The sequence below is a fragment of the Ixodes scapularis genome, unplaced genomic scaffold (assembly GCF_016920785.2).
Source record: "Ixodes scapularis isolate PalLabHiFi unplaced genomic scaffold, ASM1692078v2 PGA_scaffold3__209_contigs__length_174095766, whole genome shotgun sequence".
Taxonomy (NCBI): domain Eukaryota; kingdom Metazoa; phylum Arthropoda; class Arachnida; order Ixodida; family Ixodidae; genus Ixodes; species Ixodes scapularis.
This window is the reverse complement of record NW_024609868.1, coordinates 86,269,993-86,286,556: the sequence shown is the minus strand read 5'-3', so window position 1 is coordinate 86,286,556 and position 16,564 is coordinate 86,269,993. Positions and strand designations below refer to the sequence as shown.

Below are 16,564 nucleotides of genomic sequence, written 5' to 3'. Positions count from 1 at the left end.
TCTATATTTGAAAATAGACAACTTTTATTGCTGGGCTTGACTGATGTGGCAGGGCTTCGCGGGACCCCTAGAATGCGTTTGCGGACCGCCAAAAGTCCGCGGACTCCCATTCGAGAACCACTGGTTTACAGTGTGTCTCGTGGCATGCCACTCCTGTAAAACCCCCCCCCCCCCCCCCCCCCCCCCCACAAAAAAAAAAAAAAAATGGGAGGCCAGCCATCCCAGCTAACAATGTCTGCTTCTCTCCTTGTGTCCTCGTTGTTTTGGCGCCTCACTTCAAGCATGTACAACCAACTAGCCCAACTCGCCGTTCTAAAACAATTTTTTGCCCCAAAATATGCACAAGACAAGTGGTACTCAAAATCATTAACCTATAGGACGGTAAATGCCATGCAGCATTTTGAGATACTTGCAAATGTGAAAGCTACCATTGGAAGAAATATTGAGTAGCACTGTTCTAGAGTTATGTCCAATGACTAAATTTGGTCATGCTAGCTTTTAGCTACTTTACTCCCAGAGTGATTCATTCTTGTTGTACATACAAAATTTAAAATGAACTGTCTGGGCCCATCTGACTTACCTGCTCAAAAATGTGTATTTAAGGCCTAGGTTGATCTGGGTTTCCTATACCCTAGGATGGCACAGGTATAAGAGCTATGCACGAAATGAATCAGAAGCAATGTATAATAGTTTGCCATAGGGATGTCCGTGAATTTGTTTTCGTACATTACAGGTTGTTTGTGCCTTTAGCCCAGTTGTGTGTCGACTATATTTGATTTATCATACTTTGCATTGTCTTAATGTTGCCTATGGTAAATGGTACAATCCATCCAAAGCAGTCATGCATCTAGGTTATGTCACATGACCTAATGACAGGGTGCCCAACATAAGGGGCTCTGTCTCTATGTGGTTTATTCAGTCAGACGGTTTCTGGGATATGCTCTGACAAATGGAGCAAAACATGATTTCAGATTACTGTAAATGATTTTATTCTCGTGGGCTCAATATTTTGCAAAGTGCAAGATTCAAGAATATTTCGTGGACATAAAATTTTGCAACCTAGAGTGGTATGCTATGTATTCATTACCATGGAGTGAAATCTCCTTGCAATCACCTTTTAAAATATTTTTTTGTTGTGATATTTGCGATAATCAAGTTGTTTACAGTATGTGCTGAAAGAGTCTGATCTGTTTTTTTGTGCAATGAAAAGTTAGAGCAGCAGCAGAGGCCTTACCAGCCAAATGTTTTGGAAAGAGTTTCTTCTTGAAGGATAGAACACTTGTTCCCAAAACATTTGTTTAAAGCCTCTGCTGCTGTTGTAACTTCTCTTTATGTTTATGACTTTTTTGGTGATAACAAATGTTTATTGGGACATTCTCGTTTTCTGCATTAGGTTCATCTGGATCATGGGAGTGTCTATGGCCATGTCAGTTAGGTCGCTGCTCCGCAAGTCCGTCTCAAAGCGCCGCATCATGTGGAAGATATTGAAGCGCTCTGCCATTCTCTTCTTCCTCGGTATTGTGCTCAACACTGCTCATCACAACAGTGAGTACAGTACTAGAATGCATTCCCATGGGCACATCGTACGACATATCGTAAAGTTGCGAAAGAACGCCCTCCCAAAACGAAGAGATAAATGGGGAAAAACATAGGGTGGGCTATCTTTGGGGATGCCACAGCAAAACTTTATCAAAAATTAATGATAAGCACCCTGGCACCAGCTACAAACCACGTGACGAGGGAACTCATACCGCAGATCGTGGACACCGCAAATTCCTCTTTCACTATGCGATAAACACGCGGGACTTCACTACAAACTCCTGTGTCACGGAGGTTGCAGACGCAGCAGATTCGCGTTTCACAGTGCGAAGGACCCGCGGAAACCTGCCGAGAACTTGCATCTCACGGGAACGAATAGCGCAAATCGCGAACGCAGCAGATTCAAGTTTTACGGTGCGATAAACACGCGGAAACCCACTACAAACTTGCCTGTGACGGGAATCCGCTACAAACTCGGATGTTACGGGAACAAATACCGCAGATCGTGAACGCAGCAGAATCGCATTGCACGATGCAACATACATGCAGGACCAACACGCATGGAATTGAGATCACGTGCGCAGATTGCGGATGAAAACGCGGGAATCTGCCACAAACTTTATGTCACGGGAACGAATACTGCAGATTCTGGACACAGCAGATTCACATTTCACGGTGTAATGTACACGTGGGAACAACTTGCGTGTTATGAGAGCCGATATCGCGTGCACAGATCGCAGCCAAAAACGTGGGAACCCGCTATGAACTCGCTTGTCAGATGTGCCGGTAGAGCAAATCACGTGGTTGTTGCTATTCCTGTCGGTCAGCGCGTGATGGAATGGGGGGGGGGGGGGGGGCAGCGCGATGTTGTTTTGTAATTTTTCTGTTGCAGATATTTAGCCAGAAAAATGGGATGGGTGATCTCTCGGGGACGGGCATATCTCGGAACTTTACGGTGTGGTGACTCTTGAAAGTCATCCTTTAATAGCATACGTCGTTGAGGGCCAGGTTTGGTTCATTTTTCAAATACCTAGTAACAGTTTAAGATTTAAAAATATGCCAGCAATTAAGGTTTACTGTGAGAAACTTACCGTAAAAAACTGCAAAAGCACCCACTTAGTTTAAGTGCTCACTCTTAACATTTTCCACACTTGGAAATTCTGCAAATTATACTTTAAGCGCTTGATTTGACCGGGGCGCTCCCCCGGTATTTTAGGGCAATCTTCTCGAATTTTGTGAATTTCAAAGTTTTTGCAAGATCTAAATTACAGGAATATATTTCCCTGCAAGGGTCCTCAAACTGGGTTCCGCTCTCTGGTCTTATGGGTCCTGCGAGCACCCATGAGACCCTGTCTGCAACACCCTGTCTGCTTTGGGCAAATCTGTCGTATCATGGCCCACCTCAGTACTCTCGGAGCTCATTTGGCTCATTACTTCCCAGTGGTGTGCAATGTTCAGTGGCTTGTCCCACCTTTTCATGTGGACATCACTGCTTTCAACAGGGAGATTGTCAAGCTCGAGAATGAGTTTCTCGAGCTCAGGGCAAGCACTTCCCTCAAAGAAAAGTTTGGCACTAATGTTGTTACATTATGGATGAAAATTGCATTACAGTTCCCCTGCCTTTTTGATAGGGCGGTGGACACGCTGCTTCCTTTCGCTAGCACATGTGCTTGTAAGTGGGCATTTTCCCCCCTGGCCTATCTGAAGCACAAACACAGAAATTGGTTTGACCCAGCAGCTGATCAGAGGCTGGCCCTAAGTGTGACTGAGCCACAGATTGAGTTGCTGTTGTGGGCAAAGCAACCTTACCCTTTGCACTAATATGCATATATATTTTGCATTGCGCACTGGGTTAAACCCTCCGCCTTCTTATTCTGCCTGTAGTCCTCCATTCTGCCTTATTCTGTCAGTGCAATAAACTCTTGTTCACTATCTAAACGCCTTTATTGCCCTATATGCCGGTCAGCAACAAGGGGGGGAGGGGAGGGGGGGTTGTTCCTTGGGTCTTTTTGAGGCTTGCTAGGGTTCCCTGGGATGAAAAAGTTTGAGAACCCCCGCCCTATTGTAACGAATATAGAGCATATCACCCTCAGTTGTGAAATTTTGTGCCTGCGAAATACTCCCAAAATCCACCCTTGGCAAAATTCAGCAAATACTGAGCCTATGGAAATGAAGTTGTTTACAGTATTTGATATTTTTTTTATTGTACCATCATCACATAGTGTTGATGCCTTGGCATTATTTCAAATCCTATATCCTTTATCAAACTCTGCACAAAAACAAGAAACAAGAGTTCTGGGAAAGCTATTTTTGTGAGATGTAGTCAAAATTCCAGATCTCAACCATTGGTTTTGCACATTGTATCGTTAAAAAAAAAGCAAAGTCTGTCATTGCATTATGAGTCACAATAGCTCTTTTTATAAAGACTAGAGATGTGCGAGTATCAAATTCACTATAATATTTTACGTGTAATGTGAATTGAGCATGGATACTTGGAGAATTCACCACTGAAAATCCTTTCTAGAAAGCATACCTTTCAGAAGGATTAGTTTTATTACATGAAAAATGTTTCACATACTTGCGTCAAAAAAAAAAAAAAGCCCTGATAAGATGATTTACATGAAACTTAATCGAACATGACAAGCAAAGTAATAACTGTTGTATTTATTCAATTATAGCTTGAGGTTTTTGTTTGTTTGTTTTTTCTCTTCCACCGGTGTTGTTTAAAATTGGTGACCGAACTGCAATTATAGTCAAAGAAGGCTGATCTACACTGGCAAGCAGAATTTCCGAGACGATCAAACAAACCGAAATTTTAGATACATCGACCCTTTCTCCCAGCACTCCGGTGCAAAGTAGTGAATCTTGATGCATGCATGCACCATGCATATGCACCAGTGCAATGCTGCAAGCTAGTCACCAGCGCTCTGGTGTGAAGCAGTGAAACTTGGCGCTAGGAGCCAAAGAATTGGATCCAGGTCCTCGCCGAACGCTGACACAACGCTAATTTTCTATACGAGTTGAGCCGAGCTTACACCCAACGCTGACTTGGCTCTCGTGCCTAATCCAAGGGCAGGGTATGTACCCAAACGATGGCAGATTCGGGTAATTAGCGTGGCAGCTACTAGATGTTGCTCACTTTTGATAAGGGTCTATTGCCCACACCTCCATTGTGGTTTGCAGTAAAAGTAGTCGGTGCTGTACTTGCCCTGTTCTTGCCTTTAGCAGAACCACCTTGGCAATTCTGGAATGCAAAAAAAAATTGGCTGTTTCTGGCATTACCCAAAGGCGCTCTTATGCATAGCATTTATAGGGCCGCTTAGTGCTCTTCCTTTTCGGGGGTAGTAATTAGGCCTTTGAAGGGCACATTGCCAGGGTTTTGTGAATATATGAAGCCGTCCCATGACAACATGGTGTCCCGTGATGTAGTGTCACATGACGTCATGATCTCGCATGATGTTGTGCCATGGTGTCGGCCAACATCATTCTGTGGCAGTCCATGTGTTTGAGACCCATAGGTTAGACCACCGAACTCTATTTCGATGGCCTTCACATTGTTTACGAACATTCGCCAGCTGGATAGATGTACTGTTCAAAGAGGTGGGACTAGACGCGACGTCTGAGGCAGTCAACTCTGGCTTGACAGTGGTTAATCTTGTGGAAAGTTGATCCACTTATGCATTCATAATCTTTTGTTCCCTTTCTAGAGCACTGATTTTGACCGTCATGCTACTTTGAGATGCCTCAATCCGTTGAACAACGGCTATAATTCTGGCTATCTGCTCGCCATCGATGAGGGGACTAGGGTTCGATTCAGTGTCACCCGATATTTCCAAAAGTAGTTGAGAGAGAGATGCAATGTAGTAAAAATCAATACTATGGCAGCACAGCCACCTCAAGCAAGAGTGCACTTTGTCGTTGTGGCACAACACAGTAAACAAGCAGGGATTGCTACTGCAAAGGCACCGAACATTGGTGAAGTAACGAACCTGTATTAACAGACAGATAGGCATCGTTGCGTGAACGGTGGCGACGTGCCCCAACTGGCTCGTCGATAGATGGTGCCTTAGTAGATACCCTTCGAGGTTTGTTCCAGGTTACCAGATCAAGTAGGCAGATGCGTCTAGTTCCAGCAGAGGTGAGGTATCGGCATGGTGCCGAGTAATTCTCCAGGAAGCCGGTCTCATGCTCGTAGTTGCTGACGACGAACAGGTTTGCCCCGGTGGTTGATGTGCCCACCAGTTCCAGGAGCTCAGCTACTGTATGAACAGACGGGTAGGCGTCATTGCGTGAACGGCAGTGATGACTGGGTGGGGACTATAGTCTGGAAGATATGATAAATATGTTTACATATGAAATTTCGTTTGTAGTGGATGCCAAGTCACCTGCCTTTTCACTTTAGCTTTCAAGTTTTTTTGGGGGAAGGGGAGGGAGGGAGGGAGGGGGAGAGAGAGAGAGAGAGAGAGAGAGAGAGAGAGAGGAGGAGGAGGAGGAGGAGGAGGAGGAGGAGGAGGAGGAGGAGGAGGAGGAGGAGGAGGAGGAGGAGGGGGGGGGTTGCCTTTGTGGTATACTTGCAAAGACTGGCAGGCAGCAATGACGCAAACTCCACATGGGACACATTGTCACAGCTTGCAACCTGCACGGAATTATAATTAAAGATAGAGCGTTCCATCTAGAGAAACCTGTCTTGGCCTTCTCATTCGCGATTTAACAGTCTACAGCTCCCAAAAAAGCGACATCATTCTCCTTTGCTCAATTTGCTAAATAATGCTTGCACTTCGTTCCTTTCAAACTAGCTCAGTTCAAGCCTTTGTCCTTCGGGCCTGTGCTTTTACTTAATGAATGATAAATGGAACCTGGGCTGAGATGATTGTAGTGGTGGTTTTCGTGGAGGAAGTGTGTATAACTATGTATTGATTGTCAGAATGTTGCTTAGTTAGGTTACGCATAGTAATTTAGAGGAGGAGCTTATCTTTCCTGTTTCTTGCTCATTTGTGTAGATGACCTGACAAAGCTGAGGATCCCAGGGGTGCTCCAGAGGTTCGGGATATCGTACCTTGTGGCTTGTTCATTGCACCTTCTCTTTGCGAGGCCCCAAGACAAAATGGTGGTAAGCACTTTGATCATTAAATTGGTGGGAATCCAGGTGTCTGACTGGTTAAAGGGAAGGTGAAGAGGTCTTTGAATTTAAAAGAAAAACTGAAAGTTTTAATGTAGGCACCAGGAACGTTCTCAAGTTTTCTTTCAATCTTACTAGTAGGAGTGTCGTAATCGAGAATTAAACTTTCTATGTATCCCCACCCCATTGCGGCGCATTGCATACAGCAGAGCATGAGACCGGAAAGAAGAACTAGCAAAAGTGACATTATCGACGGGGTCGGAATGACCTTTGCTTGCTACTAAGCTGGCCCGGGTATGCTGACAATGACGTCAACGTTTCGGACGAATAACAGGTGACAAAACGGCTCGCCACACGCTCTGCAGCAATCGCTGCACACGTTTTTAAAAATAAATGCAGTTTACGTTTACTTCTGCCTTAGTTAAGTGCGACAACAGAACTTTACAGGACAAAAAGCTATAGAAGTCCGCTCCTAACTCTGATTTCTTGAAGAAGTACTTCAGCTTCTGTTTTAAGAAAGCAAATGAACTTGTGTCCTTTCCTGTTTAGGCGTGCTTCAATTAGTGCTTCATCATGGCTCTGCCCCCTTTCTGCATTCAGGAACCTGCTAAATTATTTTCTAGGTTCAAGCTCCTCATTTCTAAACCATTTTTGTGCATCGCCATATTTGCAAGATTTAACACGTTCACTGCGTCGTGGGTCACCGGTGGGTCATGTCACATAAAACAACTGTGCGGCATCGGATATCCTATCCTCCAGCCTTGTGCGGGAGTTGAACTTTTACAGATATTAAATGCCAAAGAAAAAAGCTTATGTACTTGGATACATTACCCATGACGAACATCGGTGCTAGTTAGAGTTAACGTGACCCACCGGTGACCCACGACGCATCCTAAGAAAACAACCCAAGGATGTCCGAATCACGGGTGACCCACGCTGGGAATAAATAGAAGCCCATGAACATTATTGAATCTCTAGCAGTCATTCTAGAGACCATAATATCGGCACGTTGTTTCCGATAACTTTAAATTTTAGAGTAATTTTAGTTCTTTTTTTTAAGTGCTTTGAAGGTGCTTTCAGTAAAATTTGTCTAAAGTGGATGTTAGTGGTATTTAGGCATTAACTGCACTAACATGTATATTTTCTAGCACAAAAATACAGTGTAGACCGCATATAACGTATGTCTCGGGAGTCGCGAAAATCCGCACTATAAGCGGTACCGCACTATAACCAAAACATCAATTTTTCAGGCCAAAATACATGCCATGAGACAACTTACCTTCCCTTCGCGCGCCTGCATTTTAAGCGGTATGTAATTACATGGAGTTCTATGGGAGGTGAACCAGTGGTTTAAAAAAACTGCGTTATACCCGGTCCTGCACTATAAGCGGTTACGTTGTAAGTGGTCTATACTGTAATATGAAAGCCTTCGTATTTTGAAGAATACATCATAGCCTCTGTCTGTGTTTGTATGGTTGGCACCCAGTGCGAGGTGGCACCGGTAGGTCGCGTGAAAAGGCCCCGAAATAGCTGGGTAAGTATCAAAAAGCCCGCGCAAAGCATGATTTCCGAGGCTCCACACGTCGTCCCTTAGAATAACGAGGAAGTAGTCATAGCGGATAAACCACCGGAGGGTCAAGACGCATATGGATCGAGACTCCAAAACAGCTAACGCAGGGGACATGTTAAACCTTTCCATTCCAACAAAAAACCTGACTGGTTCACAAGAGTACTTTGTTTGCACTTTTTAGAATGCTGCCAGTGCCATACTTTCCTTGTCAGATACTTGTTTCAAGCACTAATTGAAATATCCTGCAGCTTAAAATGACGAATGAGTTCCGGATGGACTAGACACCGTGCGTTGCTGGAAGTGCTATTCACACATGGTAACTCCTGGTACAAGAAGAAAGTTTCAAGTTTACTGAAACTTGCAATCTTTAGAGGGAGGAAGTTTTAGCAGATTGTTTCTACAAATCCAAGATGGCTGTGAGGCTGTCTATACTGCTTTTGCAGTACCTCTACCGTGACTGCAGAATCTGTGTACTGAAATTTTCACCCAGAGCCTCAAATGGTACGCTTCAAGAACTACTTACATATTTTGCGTACCGTACAAGTTGGATTCAATGTTTTCAGAGTTTTTTTTTTTTTTTAAATTCAAAGATACTTTTTTGGGGTTTAATTTCCTAGAGATTCGGTGTTTGTCAGTGTCTCGATGCTGAACAAACAATAAGTGTTTATTGGGGAGTGTGTCGAAGATAGCAGAAGGCAGTCCTGGGATTCTCTAATGTCCGGGGAGATGCATACGACCCGGTTACCGGAACAACGTCCCTGGCAAGAGAGGAAATGGGACAAAAGGTGTGGTTCTCGAAGAAAGCATTCGGTATGCTTCAATGCGGCTGTGTTTTGGGTCAACAGAGATGGAAGCTGTAAAGATCTCTTTTCATGAGCTCTGGATGTTTCTTATTCAATGAAAGCTCCAGTTCTGGGTTTTTTGGTTTTCCTTAATTCAGAGAAAACAAGCTCGGGCTTTACTTTTCGGTCTTCGTCGCCATATAGCGAAAATGTGGAATGTTTTACAGAAGATTATGTAGGCATTTTCAATGTCTCTGGTCGGGAGGTACTTCCACCCCAAACCTCTGGGCAGGATGATAGAAGGCACAATCACACTGAGCTCTATAGAGTGTTTCAAATATGCACATACGTCTCGAGTCAGAACACTTTAGATAAGTAGCTCGAATATCCACGTTTCTATTTTACCAAAAGCTCTTTCCAAAGTGGAGCTTGTGCATGTGCCTTTTCCAGTTTTGAATAAGCTAGGAGAAGGTGCATCAACCTTGCAGGTGTCTGCAAAGAGCTGAACAACTCGAGAGAAATGTACAACATGGCCTGTCAGCTGATTATGTCAAAAGGTACATTTTGAAAAACTGTTGTGATCATACACGTCCCTCACGGTCGAGTCAAGCCGCGCGAGAAGTCACCTTCCCATTTGCTGACCCTCTTTGTAGGTCATCGTAGTTTTGTAAGTCGCCATGTGCATGAGCTGGGGCTGCTTGCCTTGCCCAGGGCTCAGGATGGACGACGAAGGTTCGAGACATCCTGCTCTACTGGCCCGAGTGGCTAGTCATGCTGGCTCTGCTGGCTGTCCACCTGGCCCTGACATTCTTCTTCAACGTGCCCGACTGTGGAAGGTTGGAACTCGCTTTATTCTTTATTAGTATTTAAAAATTTTGAGACTTCAACATGAAGTTTGTGCAGGAAAGTGCTAACTGGTACTAGTCAGGCCTTCTAACTATTGTTTGTTCCACTTTATGTGTGAGCGAACTCAAAGCCAAACACAAGCATATTTCCCTGAACCATGTTTGCACTGCACAAACACACGTCCTTAACAGGGACACTGAGAGTTCGGAGCTTCCTTTTGTAGCCTCTGCTACGTAAAATGAAACAAAGTGTAGCAGACTGGTGTGGCTCATGTAAAAACTTGCAGGATGCCACATTGTCACTTATTCTCTGGTGTGCCTCTTGTTCAAGGGCACATTTATTGCTAAAATTTGGGGGGGGGAGGGGGGGGGGCAATAGTAATTTTATTTTTGTATTTTTCAATTGCATGGGCTAGTAATTTTTAGGGTATCTAGAAAAGAGACTACTAATTGTGTTTTAATGTCTGTTACAGTCTAAAAATTCCCACAGTTTTATTACTTCCGTGTTCTATATTATAAACCCTCACTTGCTGCTTCGGTGGTTCAAAAATTTGCACTATAAGTAGTAAAAAAAAAGAAAAAAGAAATGAGAGAGAACATATATGTGTATGGTTCTATGTTCTATATCTAAACAGTGACTGTCCCCATTTAAGCAACACAGGCAATTGAGCCACGCAGCATGATAGAGCTTTAGCAGACACTCGATCAAATAGGATACATCAATTTAGACAAAAAACACCACGAAGACTGGAGAAGAAAGGATTTGTTAGCAAGACAAATTTAAGAAGGCTGAATAATATGGAGGCTTTCTGAATCCTTGACGAACGTGATCAACATGCCTTGTTATTTTAGTTGTTATTTTATTGACTCACTGTCAAAAATGCACAGTTCTTGAGAATGGTGTGATGCGACGTGATTTGAACATTTAGTTAAAGTAATTAAACTCTAATAGGGAAACAGTGGGTGAGATTCCTCAGCGACTTTACTCTCAATGACTTGGTGTTTTACAAAATACAGCCAAACAAAAATAGCTGTTTAATTCTTTGTTCTTGTACTTGATGCCTGAAACCAATGGAAAACAAGAATGCGAGCTCAAATCCCAGACGTTGCGCTCGACCCCTTCCGATTTCTAAAAAAAAATTCACGGCCTTTTGCCGCAATGTCCGTAGCCGTGCCCTGGAATAGTTTTGGCAAAAAAAATTTTTGATGACGTGAGCGCGGTTTTAACTTTTAAAAACAGCGTGAAACTAGGCATCACTCAATAATTGATGAAAAATCAGCTTTTTAGTGAAACACCCAACAATATTTTTTCTTAAATTTGTATGGCTTTCGACTTACAATGTGGTTGGCCTTGTGAAGTTTTGTTTAATTTAAATATTTTTTTAAAAAACTAATACTTTTTGAAAATTTTATAATTTTTGGTATTTTATCAAAAAAAAATCTAATTGCACCTGGGACTTAATAGAACTTTTTACCGGCTGCCCTGCAGGTTTATAATCGATAAAAATGTTTAAAACTGCTCAATTAAATATTTCGCAGTAAACAAAAATCCTGAAGTTGCAAAAAAGTGTGTTTCGTCGCATAAACAGCCGTTTATTTCACCCTGAGGTGGTCCAAGTAAAAATACAAAATATGGTGGGTTTGGAAGAACAATCGATAATCTTTTGATTCTGAAAGTTTAATCAAAGTGATTTTTGATTAAAGAGAGAAAAAATGTTTTGAAGTTGAACTCTCACACCACAACCCGGTGTCGCTTCTTAACGCCCCTTCGCCGCACAGCACGCCACCTGCGACAATAGCTGACACGATTAGGTCCAAAGAAAGAATGAAGGTTTCTGCCGCTCGACATCACGTGTTCCCCGTGAGGCCACAAGGACCCGCTTGAGGTCGTGAGGGTCCCGTGACATCACGGTTACGCCGATGGCGACGCCGATGCCGCTTGGAGGGAGGAGTAGCAGGCAGGATAAGGAGGTGAGGAGGAGGGAGGAGGGGTATACGCTCCCCTCAGTACCCTTCCCTCCTCCTCCTTAAGAGCTGCGCTCTAATTCAATGTTACAGGGAGTTGTAAACAACTTTCACTTTTTTATTGAAATACCAAAGACGCTGCCAAGGAAAAACAGTTGGCTGAATCCTCTCTCCTGCTTCGGCTGCACAAATCTAGTTTGTTGACCAAATAATCACCACTCAACCAAGAAATCCTTTCAGAATCTTTTTATCCCACTTAGGCACATTGAAAGGGGGGCTCTCCCCCCCCCCCCCCCCCCCTTTCTAAATTTGGCCCTGCTCTCGTTGCACATCAAGAAATGCAGCTTTTGTGTTTGGCACATGGGGGCTCTGCTGTATTATGACGCCTAACAGTTTGCACCTCCATAGTGGTCAAACCAAGTTCTGTGGCCTCCTATTGGTGGCGGACAATGCCGGGCTTGTGGAGCACTCTCCAGAAGATAAATCTAATGGCTCGCAGGTAAAAGGGCATACACCACAGGAAAGTGGGAGGATATAGACCGCAGGAAGGTGGTTTCTAGATGAAAGTACTTTTGCATATAATCTCATTGAGTGAAAACAGAAGACGAAGGTCACGGAGGCTTTTTAGAAAAAACCTGAAAAAACCTCCTGTAAAGCCTTACTTGGAGAGCCTGAGTGCATGAAAATATCTTGCACCGTTTATTGGACACCATTGCACTGCTTGCTTCCTAGGTCATTCTCAAATTTTGTGATATGGCCTATTTCAACCTGATCACTACTCACTGAAATATCCGGGTGCACAAATATTGAAATTTTTTTAATAAGAATAGAATATGAGTATGGTACAAAACTGACTTCGAATTGAAATATGTGTGCAGTAATAAGAAATGGCGACAACCCTTGTCTTTTTTTGACAAGGGCTGCTTCCTTTGTGTAACAACATCCTTGTGTCAATTGACTTTAGGATGGCCTGTTTGCACTGTCATTTGTACATTCTTCCATCAACCAAGGGTGTTTGTTAGGTGGTTTTGAAGTGTTGTAGACATTCGAAGAACACGTTCGCATGATTTGCACTGAGCTGTCAACGGAGAGGATCTTGTGTGGTACTGCCAGATGCCAGGGAAGACTTTCTCCAGCATTGTTCCTTTCTTACTCAGTGGCAAACCAACTGCGGCTGAGGTCATACAGTGTAGACCGCATATAACGTATGTCGCGGGAGTCGCGAAAATCCGCACTATAAGCGGTACCGCGCTATAACCAAAACATAAATTTTTCAGGCCAAAATACAGGGTGTCACAAAAGAAAATTTACACGGCATTTTTCACCGCAAAAATAAACTAGGCATCGCCGAACGCTCATTTTCCGCCCAAAGGTAGAGCTAGAGGTGACAACCAGATGCCTAAGTTTCAGCCCGATCCGATAACTTAATCAAAAGTTATAAGTGATTTTCTGAAAATTTCAATGGGAAAATGGAGCCCATTTTTGCCCGTTTTCGGTTTTAGTGCCATAGAGCCCCATGTGTTTGAAAAGTCCGTCGGCCGCCATTTTCCCATTGAAATTTTCAGGAAATCACTTATAATTTTTGAATAAGGTATCGTATCGGGCTGAAACTTTGGCGTCTGGTTGTGACCTTTAGCTCTACCTTTGGGCAGAGAATGAGCGTTCGGCGATGCCTAGTTTATTTTTGCAGTTAAAAAGACCATGTAAATTTTCTTTTGTGACGCCCTGTACGGGTAGCGGACATTTCATCGAACGCCGTTTCATTGAACGCCGTTTCATTGAACGCCGTTTCATCGAACGCCGTTTCATTGAACGCCGTTTCATTGAACGCCGTTTCATCGAACGCCGTTTCATCGAACGCCGTTTCATCGAACGCCGTTTCATCGAACGCCATCGAACGCCGTTTCATCGAACGCCGTTTCATCGAACGCCGTTTCATCGAATGAATGGACATTTCATCGAACGCCATTGCATCGAACGCCGTTTCATCGAATCGCTAAGGGCCGTTTCATTGAATTTCTTTGTACCGAGTTTTGGGGCATAACAGTGCTTTATAGATGTTTTACCTTGCATTTGTTAAGACTAAGGTAGTCAGTTGTGAAACTGTTTTGAAGGTGGGGTCAAATTACTAGAAATGAAAACAATTGGTATGAAAAGAAATGAAAACAAATAGGTATGCGACTCACTGAAAAGCTTTACTCATGTACTAGTTGCAATGGTCGAAAGAGAACATTATGTGAAAAAATTTGATTGAAAACTCCGAGACTGGGACGAGAAGGGACGAACTGCCAATGTAGACAATGTTGAAAAAAAAAAGAAAAAAGAAAAAAGATTTTGTTTTATTGTTTAAATAAGGTCACTGCTTCTCAGTTCTATTGCTAAGGTTGCTTTGTTGTACGGCTTGCGGCATGTGATTCCCCATTTCTCTCTCTCCCTCTCTCTTGTGTTTTGTGTAGGATTTGATAAGCCCTTTTGTTGTCGAATAAATTTCAGCTGTGTTTGAGACTGTGTTTGTTCGGCCCTTGTCCCAGTCGGGGGGTTTTCAGTGAAACATTTGACACCCACCAGCTCGTTTGCGCCCTAACCGTTTGTTCACTAATGTAAAAAAAATTTTTTAGGACCATGTTGATAAAAATAAGCGTTGACAGGAAACAATAACCCGAAAAAGATTTACTGTTTATTATTATTTATTTATTTTTTTTTACATCTGATGCCTTGAGGTCTGATACCGTCCATTTTCGTTTTTAACTTCGACACATTTAATAACATGTTTGGCATTAAAATATATCACTGGGAGTGGAAAATATTTGAGCTTAAGTGCTGCGGGCGCATAAACAGTACAGGATAATAAACATGTTAACAGAGCCTCGGTTCGTTGTGTGCGTGTCAATAAACTTCCTCTACCACTCCGCCCCGCCCCACCTCGCTCGCCCCCCCCCCCCCCCTCCCCTCCCATGCCCCGCGTGTCCCGCATTTCGCTAGCAGGAAGGTGGTCACCCTAGCGGCGGGCGATTGTTTTTAAGGATTTAGCAACATCGATGACACACTCTACATCGCCAACTACAACATCAACGACCTTTACTACTGCAACATCAGCAACAAACGCATTTCTAAAGTTGGGAAGAGCCTATAACAGCTATCGCTGTAAAATAACGTCCAGTTTAATTCTTGAAAGTTCTTGAGGAAAATTATGTTTTTAGCTCCTTGCAATTAGCTGTTAGTAAAATTCAAACTCATTATTGTTTTTGTGGTTCCTTTAACTTTATACAACTGCAGTCCTTTGTTTTTGCTAAAGACCAGGCATTTGTGGGCCTGAAAGGATTTCTTTTGCTTGTCTGGTTGCTTAGGGGCTACTTAGGGCCAGGAGGTCTGCACCTCAACGGCAGCCACTTCAACTGCACCGGAGGAGCCGCGGGATATATTGACCGCACGCTGCTCGGCGGCAGCCATATCTACCAGGCCGCTACGCCACGGGTGAGTGGAGCAAGTCCTGCATTGTGCACGGAGAGCTGTACGGAAGAATGGGTTGATTGAACTGCCAAGACCTTGTTTAGACATCTTCAATTGCTTTTTATAGATTGAGCGCCCTTGCAAGAGTGTTTGGTAGCCAAATACTCTTGAACTTTAGATTTGGAAAGCTTATTTCTCTTTTTGATTGATATGTGACATGTCCAGTGTTTACAGCCAAGGTTTTTCTTGATAAAGCGTCTTACGACCTGTAACTGTGAATGATTCTTTTTGCTTGTGACTGTGTGAAAATAGACGCTGTGGATTTGCAGATGACTATCTGAAGGTTTGCATATAATTAGGCTTGTACGAATATTCAATATTTTCAAATATTCCATCGAATAATATATTATTCAAAATTTGCTTCGGTCTGAATCTTCGTATACGAAAATTTTGAAGTATTCAGCCCAAGCGAATAGCGAGTCTTGCTGCAGTCGTTTTCGAAGGTTTCGGTTTCATTTAGGAAGTAGTAGCGCCAACAACACCAGCTACTTTTAAAGCCGCATTGACAGACAGGCCTCACGGCCTGGCCAAGTCGATCCAAGCCAATAACCAGATCGACTGGCGACATAGAACAGTTGTGACTGGTCTCAGACTAACACAACTGACGTACCTATGACCGGCAACCTGATCTGGAACCATGTTATAAAAATTCTGCCAGGTACTGTAGCCCCAAGTCTTAAGTGCGAGGCGATTCTGAAGACCCCGACAGGGACTACAACAACGCTGGCCATGCACCTGAAGCGACACCCAGACTCGCACAAGGCCTACCTGGACAACTGTCGTGCACATGGATGCGCAACAAACTTCAAGCGGGCAAGCAAGCCGAGCGCTCATCCCTCGTTTGCCAATAGCTTTAAGTTGAGAATGAAAGCTTCGGCACCTAAAGCACAACAAATGACGAAGATGATCAATCATTTCATTGCACGTGGCATGCACTCATACAACGTGGTTGAAGAGGCTGGTTTCTTTGACCTGATGAACTGCACCATGCCAGATTACGTTGTGCAGTCACAAATAACGTTCTCGAGGGGTGTCACTCCAGAGCTTTACGAGTCGGAAAAAAAGGAGGCAAAGAAGGAGCTTGGGGAGATCTTTGCCAGCGGAGTAAAGTGCCTCTCTCTCACAACGGAGAGTTGGACCTCGCATGATGGTTATGTGTGCATAACCTACCACGTGTTGGACACGACATTTGTGCAACACGTGTGTGCATTGGCGTGCACTGCAATGCCAGACT

General features: G+C 43.6%; 1 protein-coding gene across 3 annotated transcripts in view; it reads left to right on the top strand.

Annotated features, from left to right (window-relative positions):
• The window catches only part of LOC8024755 (heparan-alpha-glucosaminide N-acetyltransferase), a 64,561-nt gene that overhangs the window by 30,681 nt on the left and 17,316 nt on the right, over positions 1 to 16,564 (top strand). For all 3 annotated transcript variants that reach the window (XM_042292522.1, XM_042292524.1, XM_042292523.1), the window contains 4 exons: positions 1,394 to 1,545; positions 6,540 to 6,649; positions 9,722 to 9,846; positions 15,168 to 15,294. In XM_042292522.1, coding sequence (XP_042148456.1) covers positions 1,394 to 1,545; positions 6,540 to 6,649; positions 9,722 to 9,846; positions 15,168 to 15,294 — 514 coding nt within the window. The remainder of the gene's footprint in view (positions 1 to 1,393; positions 1,546 to 6,539; positions 6,650 to 9,721; positions 9,847 to 15,167; positions 15,295 to 16,564) is intronic.